The 13,339-nt window shown below is 33.8% G+C and overlaps 1 protein-coding gene across 12 annotated transcripts in view; it reads right to left on the minus strand.

The window, feature by feature from the left end:
• Nucleotides 1–13,339, minus strand: part of LOC106870506 (ras-specific guanine nucleotide-releasing factor RalGPS1) — a 203,746-nt gene that overhangs the window by 134,121 nt on the left and 56,286 nt on the right. For 8 of the 12 annotated variants that reach the window (XM_089360571.1, XM_089360538.1, XM_089360527.1 and 5 more), the window contains exon 2: nucleotides 5,277–5,424. The exons of the other annotated variants lie outside the window; for them this stretch is intronic. In XM_089360571.1, the coding sequence (XP_089216697.1) occupies nucleotides 5,277–5,297 (21 nt within the window). In that variant the 5' untranslated portion in view covers nucleotides 5,298–5,424. The remainder of the gene's footprint in view (nucleotides 1–5,276; nucleotides 5,425–13,339) is intronic. 12 annotated transcript variants of the gene reach the window in all.

The raw sequence follows: 13,339 nt of genomic DNA on the forward strand, positions 1-13,339 counted from the left end.
CTTAATGTAAAAAGAAACAAAATATAATCCACCACTGTAATCTCTGTAACTGAATTCAACTGAACACACCAGCAAATAAAATGAGTTTATAGCATAAATATTTCTTTCTTCTTTTACTAGTTTCACATAATGGACTGAGAAAACGCTGGAACACCATATTCAAGGATTTAGTTGAACATATCAACTCCACCCAGTGTATATTTTCGAGTCTGGTACTGTTTTCACTACATTCACTTGTTGAATTACCAAGTTGTGGGACACACAAATTCTGGATTTTTTTTTTTTTAAGCAGAGTCAATACAAAAAGACAGAGGTATGTGTGCATACTAGATGTATATATCAGTGATGGAGGCAGTATTAATACCGAGGTAATATTTATTCCCACTTAAACATGATGTTCTATTAGAACAAACTTTACTGTGGTAGATACCATGAGAGAAACTCTCACATAAGCTTTTGGTACAAAATGGATGCTTGTTTATATTGCTAGTGGGGAGGTAAATCCCCGCCAACTCCAGCACAGAGAACACCAGATCACGTGATTTGAACCTTCCTTGATCTCATCAGTGATGGATGCTCGACTGCTAGAGATAGCAGTGACTCACCTGCCCACCATCAATATATAGCAAATCAGTGCCAAAACAGGTGCTGATATCACGATTAGCCAGTGAGCTTGTTAAAAAAATATATACTAACAACAGAGTCAGTATCAATACTGAGATGTAATATTTATTCCCACTTGGGTGTTCTATTAGAGAAAAACCTTTACTGCAGTAGACACCATGGGAGAAATTCTCACATAGGCTTTTGGTGCTGTTGTGTTGGTGCCATGTAGAAAAGCACCCATGCTGGTGCCACATGGAAAAACACCTGTGCCAGTGCCACATAAAAAGTAATTTGTCAGTCCCACATGAAAAAGAACTTGTGCCAGTGCCACATATAAAGCACCAATACTAGTGCCATGTAAAAAGTACCAATGCCAGTACCACATAAAATGCACCCAGTACACTCTGTAAAGTGGTTGGTATTAGGAAGGGCATCCAGTCACAATTGGAGCCTGGCCAACTTCTGTCAAACAGTCCAACCCATGCCAGCATGGAAAACAGATATTAAATGATGATGATGATATACATACACATATATAATTTCAAAATACTTTGTAACTAAAGTCTTCACCCAACATCAGATGTGTCTTGAAACGGTATCAACAATGTGTAGTCATTGCTTTCTGACAATTCCAAGTGAAGTGAAACTTCAAAAACAATAAGATTTTTCATCTAAATTCATTCCTTCTATCAAAAAGGGAGCATTAAATAGACAGAAAAATCCAATAAATTTTTACCAAATTGTCCTTCCTCTTCTATTCAAATGTAAAAATTCAATATAAGTTCAAGAATTCAATGGTGTTAGCATCATTCAAAAGAAAACATTTCACCGGCTTCCATAACTGTTAATGTTTTCTGTGGTATTAGCATAAGAATTATAGATGGATTTATTTAATTTCAATCTATATTCAGCCACTGTTTTGCAAATAAAATTCACTGCAACTCTGATTTATCAAGCTGAAAGTCAAGTATTGTAACTACACAGCCATCACAATTAATCTGTATCATCATCATTACTACTACTACTACTATTACTACTACAATTACTACTATTATTGCTACAATTACTATTATTATTACTATTGCTATTATTATTACTATAACTATTATTATTATTATTGAGTGAAAGAGCAGTGTATGCCATCAAAGTGACACTGAGGTAAAATATACGAAGCCTAGTATACCCATCATGACTGCCCGTCTGATAAGGGTACACCAGGCACATGCATCACAACCATATGTGCATGACATGGTGATCTCATATCAAGATAACAATGCATGACCTTGCAGATGTGGCCCAGTTAGAATTTTCTTCAGGTCGAGTAGCCCATCCCGCTCAAAAGGTCCCTGAATAAGGGTTGTTTAAGGATGTTGAACAAAACACCCATGTTTCCAAAAGTGAATTATCGAAACCCCAGAGAATTCCTCTCAATACATGGCTATGATGCTCCCCCACTACTTCTGCTCATGATCAGAGATACACATATCGTCAGCCACTAAGGGACATGCTCAACTGGTTAAGGTCAAACAACTGACAAGCAAATCTGTGGTATTGAGCAGAATATTTGCTGTAGCCCATCTTTTATACCAAAACAAAACAATGTACATCATAACACTTCCAATTAGTTAAGATCAGAAGCCATGAGAGCCACTGCCTGGTACTGCATATATTATTATTATTATTATTATTATTATTATTATTATTATTACTACTACTACTACTACTATTATTATTGTTGTTGTTCAGAGAGATTTTATTTATTTGCTTGGTCAATAAATATGATTGATCATTAAGATCAGACTTTTAGGGTGATCCAGCTGACTAAACTGATTTGATAAAAGAATAAAGTTAAATGGAACTTTGTATGGAATGAAATTCAACACTATTGATTTACTTAGGGGTCACTTGGTCCCATGGCTGTTATTAATCTTATGTAATAACAAAATATAATATTAGAACTAGGTTCTGGATTGTATTTATTTTAAACAAAAGAAAAACTACTACAGACTAGATTGTAGATCCAGCAAAGCAACTGAAATACACTGTTATTGTTGTGATGTAATTTTTATTGCTGTTGTTCAATTGCTGTCACCAACCCAAACCCTAGAATAGAACTAGTTAACCAAACAGCTGGTGGTGGTAATTTCTAAATAGAATATGTCAGATATGGTAGTTTTCAACCGATTTATTATTGGTATTTATTTGCAAATTTCAAAGAATTAATGGTTTGTTTGTTTGTTTTAAGTTAGGTTTTAGCAAAATTCTTAAAAATAGAACAGCAAAATACGAGTTGCCAACTAAAATTACCTCAGGAAGACAAGAAAAAAATAGCCATTAATACCATTGATATTTTAAGCTTATTTTCCCAACCTTGTAACATTTCTATGGAATAAGAATTATTGCAGTGTCATTAATGTTGCAAGTTATAACTGTTGCCATTGCTTTTTAAATTTCATTCCCAAACTGACAAAAAAAAAAACAAACTCTTTCATTCATCAAATTGGTACATTTTACTATTCTAATCTAATTTCTTCAACCAAATGGTGTCTGTACCCAGACACTTGTATATGTGGTGTATCTCAATTTAAATTCGAATAAACTTTATATAATCAACGTCATTACATTCTTTCTCTACCAATCTCTATATGTTCGTAATTTTTTTTTTTTTGACAAATATATTTATGTAATATATTTATTTAATTTTGCTTATGTATCATCAGTATTTTACATCTAATTTGCTATGAACTGCACTGGTCTCACAGAATTTCATTGTTGTACTTTGTTGTCTGATATAGTACACATAACTGAGAAAACTGGTCATTTTTACTTTGTTAGTTATAATTTTGACATTGTTTTTGCAGCTGGGTGCTCTTTATATCACTAACCATTTTACAGAATAGATATCTGTGTAAATGAAAACAGGCATTGTGGCTTAGCATGATGTAATGTATTATGCAACATCATGAATGCACGAATAGATATAACCATAAGTGCAATGTTCTAAACACTTCTTTGCAAGTGCATTTTGTGTTTATTCCATTCTCAAAACTTGTCAAAAATAATGGTACTTTGTTAATATACATACACAGTATTTGAATAAGCACAATATTCTTATACATATCTTTTTGTGCAAAAGCACATCACCCCACTCTTTTGTGTGTGTGAGAGGGAGAGGGGGTGAGATAATTCAGTTGGATATAAATACTGTAGAGTATTTGTATTCTAATTTACAAGTTTTTGTTACCTCCAAACCAATATAAACATGAGGTGGTGGGGGTTGCATATATTGGCTCAGACTTATATCTAGGTATTTTCTCAAATTACTTGCTCTTAAACTTACTCAAAAGTTAACCCTGGATATTCAACAAACCATATTCAACTTCTTTCTGTTCATGAGTATTACACACATGTAATATAGTCTGTTTCATACATAAAAACAAGATAAACTACTTTCTATCCACTTACATCTAATAACTAGCTCTCATTAGCACCATTTCTAGGACTGATTATGTCACAGGTAACAAAAACATTTTTAGCGTCTTCCTAGTTGCCTATCGTCTTCCTTTCAAATATTTAAAGGTTGGTTCCCTACTAAAATCCATTTCTCTAGTTCTATTCTCAAATTTTTTTTTTTTTAACATATATTAATCAGTTTAACACTACCACCTGAATACTGGGTTGACTCATACTGTTAAAACTCAAATTCTATACTAATCAACAAAGATTTGAACCAGATTTAACGATGACTTCATATCTTGATGTGCTTCTTTCCACCGCATGTTCCTTGGTTTATGGTGCTGCTTCCTTGATATGTACACTAATTGACTAAGTGCTGCTGAAAGAAACTGGATAACCATGCTTTCATTGGGAGATGCTTCAATGAACAACAGGTATCTGTTCATTGAAGCAGTGCAAGTTCAGCAAGTGTGAATAAATTGCATGCACATGCTGCTCATGTTTGGGAAGTTAAGAGGAAGAGTTATGATTTGCATTGGAATGTCTGTGGTGAGAAGTGAAGTAAAGAAAGAAAAGTGTGGGTGACTGAACGAGACTTTAGGATACACCAGAAATGAGGGCAGGAAGGAACAGGACCTCCATCAGCACATTCTATAATGATGTGATTAGACAGCAAGTTTCCAATCCAAGAGATGAGAGACAGGCGACTGTCATAGGTTGGTGAGTTAGGAGGTTCTCATACCAGACCGTTAAAGCTTTTGCTGATATCAAAAGTTCTCACTGGTGAGAAACTACTGATAACAGGAGAGCAAGGCTTTGATAGATATTGCTCTATGAAAACAGTATTAGTGGTCACTGAACAGGGAAACAAACTCGAGACGATGGAGGTTATTTTTGACAACTGTTTACATTGTCTTTAAGATGTGGGAAGAGAGTGTGGCAGGGTAGGACAGACACCCCTCTTTAGATGGCATGCATGTTCAAATGATTTCATGATTTAACATGCAGTGCAATATTTCATAGCTAAACAGGTAAGCTACTTCTTATATGAGACCAGTATTGCATGATGGAATATGTGTGTATATGTAAAATATTACTTGATTTTCAGATTGCCATTGGAACAAAGAGAAAGAGAGACAATACCAGTTATCAAGCTTCAAATAAAGTGAGCTAAAGGAACAAATTAAAAAAAAAAAGAAATCAAATCAACATACCTCAAGCTTTGTCTTAAGCATGTTAGTACCAACTAAGATCCTAAAACCTTCGTTGCTACCTGGGATCACTAACAGCTTTGCATCTTTTTATCTTATTTGGGGGTAAAACCTATTTTGTTTCATTTGTTTCTGTTTATATTGTGTGAGTCTGAATGAGAAAGAGGAAAAATAAATTAATATAAAATCTCATGTTTCATAAAGATTAATGTTTTAATCAACAAAAAGAAAAGTACAATTGTTTTATGGTGTGTGGAGGTGAGAGAAACAAAGAATTTACATTGTTATTTGCAAGTAAGCACACACACACACACACACACACACACACGCGCGCGTACTTGTTCAACATTTTCAATTTAGTGGTTTCACTAAATGGTATGACCTGGAATTCAAAGCAATTAAAATGTGAAGCAGTGGAACTTAATTTTCATATGAAGCAAAACATAAACAAAAAGTGTTCATGCACAGAAAATAGAGGTATTAATTCAAAATTTATACACTTAGCAAGTGTTTTGAGATATAAAAGATGTAACATTTATAGATAAACAAGTTGCATTCATATTTTATAAGTGTTCAAAATACAGTAAATGGATTATTAAAACACGCAACAAGACAACAGATATAATAGAAGCTGTAAGTTAAGTTTTGTTTCCTCAAAACCTGACCACTCGATGGCTAGAAGTGATAGTTTGATAAAGGACTTATTTGTAACTGCATCTGCAACCACATTGCACACTTTGCTAGCTTCTCCAACTGAACCCATGTTTCAAATATTGAAACAATTACTGTCTGCCATGAGGTAGGTCATTATGAATTTTAAGATTGCCAACAGAATGAAGACAAAACTCAGTTTCAAGCAGTTATTCATGATCAGAAGTCATACCTGCAGATCATGAAAATACATCTCATATCACTTATTATATAGATGATGCCAACATATATGGTCAAAACAGCAGAAATAAAAAACCTTTCTTTTTTTTTATAAGACATGGCAGTGGCTTCTCAGAATAATGTGCTTAGCGACTAAGACTACACTCTAGCAGACTATCAATGAAGCAAAAATGCAAAATTCTTTTCAAACACCATTAAACTATAGATATAACTATCTTATAAGGACTAAGTTTCATAGCTGCACAGAAGAATTAAGCTTAGTGGTTCTTAAAACCTGCATATTATCATCATCATTTTAACATTCACTTTTCGGTATTTACACAGAATATCAAAAATTTTATTGAGGTGAATTTTTCAACAGCTGGATGCCTTTCCTATCACTAACTCTCACTGGTTTCCAAGTATGGCAATCTTTCCTCATAACCAGATGTGTTTTCAAGAAAGATTAGGAATGAAAGACACTGCTTGCATAATGGTGACATCCTTTTACAGAAGTTACGCGATATCAAGACAAGGAGACAGTCACACACACAACGGGCTTCTTTCAGTTTCCATCTATCAAATCCACTCGCAAGGTTTTGGTCAACTCAAGGTTATAGTAGACATCACTAGCCCAAGATTTCACACAGTGAGAATGGACTCAGAACCATGTGATTGGAAAACAAGCTACTTACCACATAGGTATGCCTACATATATCTTCAAAAGATATTTGATTTATTTGAGGGGATATATTTTGGACATTAATCTCACAAAGATAATATGACCATAGTTAATGCAACTCAATCTTTTTCTGTAACTGGCTAATTGGTTAGTTGGTAGCAGAGAAGAGTCCAGATAAACACTCTTCCACATCCAGTACATGGACATAATTAAAGACACATTTGTCAACCAGCTGACACAACACACTGGTTTTATTTGCACTGACCCATCTTTAGATCAGGCTTATCCAACCTGAGCTAAAGGTCAATGTCAAATTGGCTCATGGAAAGAAGGTCATTTGAACTATCTTAGCATGGCTGGACTCTGTAGCATTCAAAAAGAGTGCTGAATAGCACCTGGTCTATTATGCAATTGAAGTTTGTTAATGAAAGAACACAACTTAGCAATGACTGTGGGATAGACTATGTTTGCTTTAATACCACATAATTTCATGATTTCATTAATGGTTTCTCAGCCAGAATGGAATCTTTGGTTTGGCTGAGCACAACTTCAACATATCAGAATCAGTTGAAGAATGATGACAAAGATGATACAGTAACATCAGTTTAGTGCCAGGGTAGTTGTTTCAGAGTATCTGATAGCCATTTTTAAAAAAAGTGACAGTAAAACTGGAAAGTAGATTATTTATCACAAATACTAGAAATTTCATATTGGAACCCTACACAAAGAGTACAAACTCTGATGACCTCAATAACAATATCATTTTCACTGGGTGTGGTGTTTTTCAGCCTGGAGATGATATTTTGATTTCATCTGCAGCTTACATATATCATCAATACCATATTGTTGAGTCATGGCTGCTTAACCACATGTCAGCCATGGCTGAGCAAAACCTATGATCAAAAACATCACACTCTTGGCCATCTCATATTTTATTCAACTAGTATATCTAGGATAGTATAATTCAACATGATATTTCATTTTTAAAGACAGGAGAGTGCAAATTTAAGAGTGTTTCAGCTGCTAGAGGCTCATAAGATTAGTCCAGTATCTAGTGCAGTAATTCCTATATCAAGATTATGATTTTAAAAATAATTTTGACCATGTATTTTTCATTCAGTGTGGTGATATACTGGTACTTAATCTGATGGAGAGCTTTCAAATGTGGCTGATGGAAGCATATTCCAGGCTCAAAGCAGTTTATTGCCTTAGCTAGTTGTTACTTTAAATGTTATACTTCAATCAAATGGAATGGTCTGATACTTAACTGGTCCTCCAATTACTGAGTGTTCAATCCAAGACCATCTGTGATATAACCTTTACATACTGACCATGTAGTATCAACTCTAGCAGTTGAGGAGAATAAAATAATGCATATGCTAAAACTTGAATTCCCCTTCATACCACACAGTAGACAGAAATATCAAACGTTTCAAATTATAAGTTGCAGATACATTTTCACTTGTACCAGTGTAGTGGATGAATTGTGTTCACTAACCAGCAGTTCAATATAGTATGCAGACAACTGTCAAGAGCTTACATATTCCAGTGACAATTGCTCAGGAAGTAATCCAACTAGCCATCATTATTGTTGTAGGTGCTTAAGCATTTAGCATTTAAGGCAGTCATATCCAGCCCAAATATTTTTATCTGTTTTATGATCACACAAGCCAGATCTAACCTCTCACACCTACCCAACAATGTTGTTCTAAAAACAATCACATCAACAAAATCTAAAAGCTACAATACATGATTAATTCAAAACAATGTGAATAAATAACCATTACAATTGACACTAATTTGAATAGTAAAGGGTTAAGATCAAGTCAGCCCTAACTGAGTTGACCTTATTAAAAAGAGATGCATTTCGATAGTTGTTCTGTATATTTATGACTACATTGTCCATTGTGCCTGTGTTTTCATGATGGCAGATGTAATTTGTAGGATATTTGGTGACTACATTTATAGACAGTGGATATGAATAATCACCACACCCAGAAATAGGCTCTTGAAGAAGTGCTTATATAGTTTTATAAGTGATGCTGTAATGGCAATTGTTCACAATTTAACAATGACACTGGAGCTCTAAAGCATTACAATAAAACATAAGATTGTGAACCTTTGGCAGCAAGTCTCTAAACTTCTTTCACACTCACCACACTGGGAGAATAATCATAGTTTGCAGAACATTTAAGTGACTTTTAAAAAGGAGATCCTCCTCCATGTTCTTTTAAAAAATAAAAAATTTGTAAATTAACACTAAATATGAATTAATGATAATAAAATGAGTTGACCCTTACAATCATTGTTTTACAGTCACGAAAAACACACTTAAAATGAACAAATGGGGGCTACAAAGCTACACAATCAGCTTGAAATAGCAGCCAAAATCTTTCTGAAGTTGCCCTCTACTATTTTAGAAATATAATGCAAAGAAATATTGGATTATTTAGTCTTTGATAAAATATACTTGAAAACAAGATGTGATGGCCAAAGTAGGAATACCTTTGCCCAATTTGAGCTGAGGCTAAACAACAAAAGTAAAACTTGAAATTCTACATTAAAGAAATTGATGTTGGAATGACTAAGGCACTAATGTGTCATGGCATACCATTTGGAAAATAAAGATTTTAAACTAAACAGAAAATCAGTAACAAAAATTGGATAGGTACAACTGCTTGGAGAATGATTTGCAAACAAACTTTAATTGTTAGTTTAGTCAACTAGTAATTAAGTAAATCTGATGTTGTGTTAAAAAAAAAATTAGTGTTGATTTTTTTTTTTCTTTTATGGCATAAGCATAGTCAGAGTAGGAAGGGCATCATCCATGACCTTTTGCAGGACTTCCAAAATTGGCATGAGGTGAAAGAAAAGAACCATGGCATGTGTTGTTATTGCAATAGATTGTAACACATCAAGATGTCAAGTTATCCTCACATCAGATGTCTGGTCTAAAAGTGATGGTTAAATAATCTATATTAACAAATACAATTTTCTGTGCATATGTCTGCATGGCATCCTAACTTACAGGCTCAGCTCCTTGAGAGGCTATACCCACAAAGACCAAATATTTGGAAGAGTGTTTCTATGCTACTTTTTTTCCCACCAGCCTGCAACACAAATTCAGGCCACCCTATAACATCTTTAGATCTTACAACCAGCAACATGCAAAATAAGAAGTGTAACAATGGAAGCAGAAATACTGAGAGCAAACATGTTGGTTTGAACAGAATTTTTATCAATTAAGTCCTTTCCCTCCAGATAAAATCAAATTTGAATTTGGAAACAGTAAAGATTTATTGATGCTATCTTATGTTTTCTTTTAAATAGATTCTTCAACTTTATGATCTTACTTAAGGCCAAAGTCCCAACAGCATTTTACAGCAGTCAGACTATAAATCTGCCCAGGGAGTAGCTATTTTGGCTAGTGAGAAATAATGAGTTCTAACAATTGGTAATAAACTGTTGAAATTGGTTAACTCTATGGAAAATTAAAACATAGGTTTAAATCCAAAGAGAAATTATATCATATGCAGAGTGGTGTAATATATAATTAAGTTGTTTAACCAGAAGTGGATCAAAAGAAAATGACATGCACACACAAAGAACTATCCCTAAATTTAAGTGATCACTGTACAAGACTATGACATAATAGTTAGAGCTTTGAAACTCTGTACTGGTAATATGAGGTTTGAGATCAAAGCCAGCATAAAAATGTTTATAAGGTAAATTGATGGCAGAATCAAAAGAGCATCAAACAAAATGCCATGTTTCACTTGGTTCTGTCTCTTTATCGTCTGAGTTCAAATTCTACCCCCCAAGTTCACTTTGCTTTTCAAGTACTCATCAATAAAATAATGGGGACACTGTTATTAATTATAGAAGGCGGTGCCTCAGCATGGCCAATGACTGGAACAAGTAAAAGAAGCAACTGATTATCATAGACTGAAGCATTGTAAACACAGTAAAGAACAAAGACACAGGAAAAAGAAAACTGAAAGGCATATTGTTTAAGTAATATGTATGAGAAAATAATAAAAATTAGTTTCTTTTTCGGGATTCTCGGATTTTGAATTTCCAGGAAATGTGACTGATGATAGGTATTTCAATGGGTATTTCCTATGATTGTATTCTATTTCCTGGGAATTTCTGAACATTTAAAAATTAATTACAAGTTACAAGACTGTGTTAAAGTGTTCATGAGGTCCAAGTGATCTTTTACACTATTTAAAGATAGGTCACAAAGGCATTTTGTCAGGAACAAATACAATTGCAATAGACAAACCGCTTTCAAAAAGAATCAACAAAAAATATTCTTTGTGGTAAAGCAGACTGAGACTATAGAAGAAATACATATCCAAATTAGTTGCTATTGATAGAGTTTCCATGAATGCAATACTTAAAAATGCTTTTATTAAGAAAGCTATTACAGATAAAAGGCTTGATTTTACCAAAGAATGGATCTCATTTAATGTAAATGATTCAACATCAATATAAATTGAAAAAAAATTCTGATTATTAAAATAACTAAATGAAAGAGGAACTCTGAAAAAATTCAGTATTTCTATAGATGAATATATATCTTTGTGTAAATGTATATTCATGTAAATATACACTCATATGGTAAATTTTGAAACTTAGGAATGATCAGAATTTATGAAAGTTTACTTGCTGGAAAATGTTTCAACTTTTAGAAGCAAAGCTTTCTGTGATCAATCCTGAATTGAAAAAAAATGTTGCAGTCATTACTGATGGCGCAAGCAATGTGGTAAAAATTTGGCAAGAATATCAACAGCAAGTATCAATTTTGTTGTCTATTTGAATTTCATTTGTCTATTTGTAATGTTCTTTAGAAGAAAACTAAATCAAATTCTAATAAAAGTAATTTAACTAATGAAACTTGCAATGACAAATTTAAAGATACATTTGAAGAGAAGGATGATTGAAATGTACATTCTTCAGATATGAATCTGGTTGATAACCATGTCATTTTGCTGCAAACTGAATGGTACCTATTGCAGAAGACCTCTTCACTGAAGAAAAAGACCATATCATTAAATATACAAGAACAGTTGCCAGTTCATTTCATAGGCCTCCAAGATGAAATACTTCAGAAATATGTTAGAGGGAAACATGGTCATGAATTGCCATCAATAAATCAAATGCAACAGTTTATTTACAATCTTAGAACAATTCTTACATCTTAAACACTGTATTGCAAAAGTCATATATGATAAAAGTAACCTCTTGACCAAGACAATTAATTTAATGCTATTCATGTTGTTATATTAGCAACGGAACCAATTAGAATAGAAGCTGAAAACCTCAGTCACGGAAATGCAACCTCAATCATATCTATTATTCTAGAAGAATTGAATCAACAAAATACATCAAAGTTTCTATTGCTGAGAGAATATGCCACAAGAAAACACACACACAAATATAGACAAACAATGGGCTTCCACACAGTTTCCATTTACTGAATTCACTAACAAAGTATCAATCAGCCTAAGGCTATAAAAGAAAACATTTGTCCAAGGTGCCTACACAATAGCCTTAGGCTGATTGTTACCTTGTTAGTCATCATCATCGTTTTGAGTCCAACCCATGCTAGCATGGAAAGCGGACGTTAAACGATGATGATGACTAATAAGGTATCAATTAGCCTAAGGCTATAAAAGAAAACATTTGTCCAAGGTGCCCACACAGTAAGACTGAACCTGAAACCACATTGCTTCAAAGTGAGCTTCTTAACCACATAGCCATCTTTATTTTCTTTTGTTTGTTTGTTTTTGTTTACATAAACCATTACCTGTTATCATTTTCTATACATATCATCATTTAACATCCGTTTTCCATGCTGGCATGGGTTGGATGGTTTGACAGGGGCTGGCTAAGCAGAAGACGGCACCAGGCTTTACTGTCGGTTTTTGCAGGGTTTTTACAGCTGGATGCCCTTCCTAACACCAACCACCTTACAGAGTGGACTATATACACCTGTTATTTTAATGGGATAAACTTGTATGCTCACTATCCTTTCTTTCTAGAGACCAAAACTCTAAATCTTCAAATAAGAGGGTTAAACATGAAAAATAAGAGTTGAGGTTTATTCTTAAGAAGTATAAAACAGTAAAAACCCAAGTGAGAGGAAATTTCCCATTAGCCAGAAATGACAAGTTCCAGGAAATTGAGAAATACTCTCAATAGCAAGTGAACATTTAACAAAATGACCTAACACTTGTATAAAATGAAACAAAATATTTGTTACATGATCGTTTTGCAAGACAGTGTAGGAGAGAGAATAGTGATGTTGTAGGAGAGAAATGTGTTCGCATGGATGATGGTACGCTTGCATTAAATGAGGATGCAAAGAAAGAGGTCTGGAGATGCCACTACGATAGATTGCTTAATAAAGAGAATGAATGGGAGAAAGAGAGCCTGCCGTATGTCGACCCAATAGAGGGACCAGCTATCCGAGTTGATAGTACCAGGGTAGATAAAGCAATTAAGAGTA

Source organism: Octopus bimaculoides, chromosome 1 (assembly GCF_046866305.1).
Source record: "Octopus bimaculoides isolate indiv1 chromosome 1, ASM4686630v1, whole genome shotgun sequence".
In the NCBI taxonomy this organism is placed as follows: domain Eukaryota; kingdom Metazoa; phylum Mollusca; class Cephalopoda; order Octopoda; family Octopodidae; genus Octopus; species Octopus bimaculoides.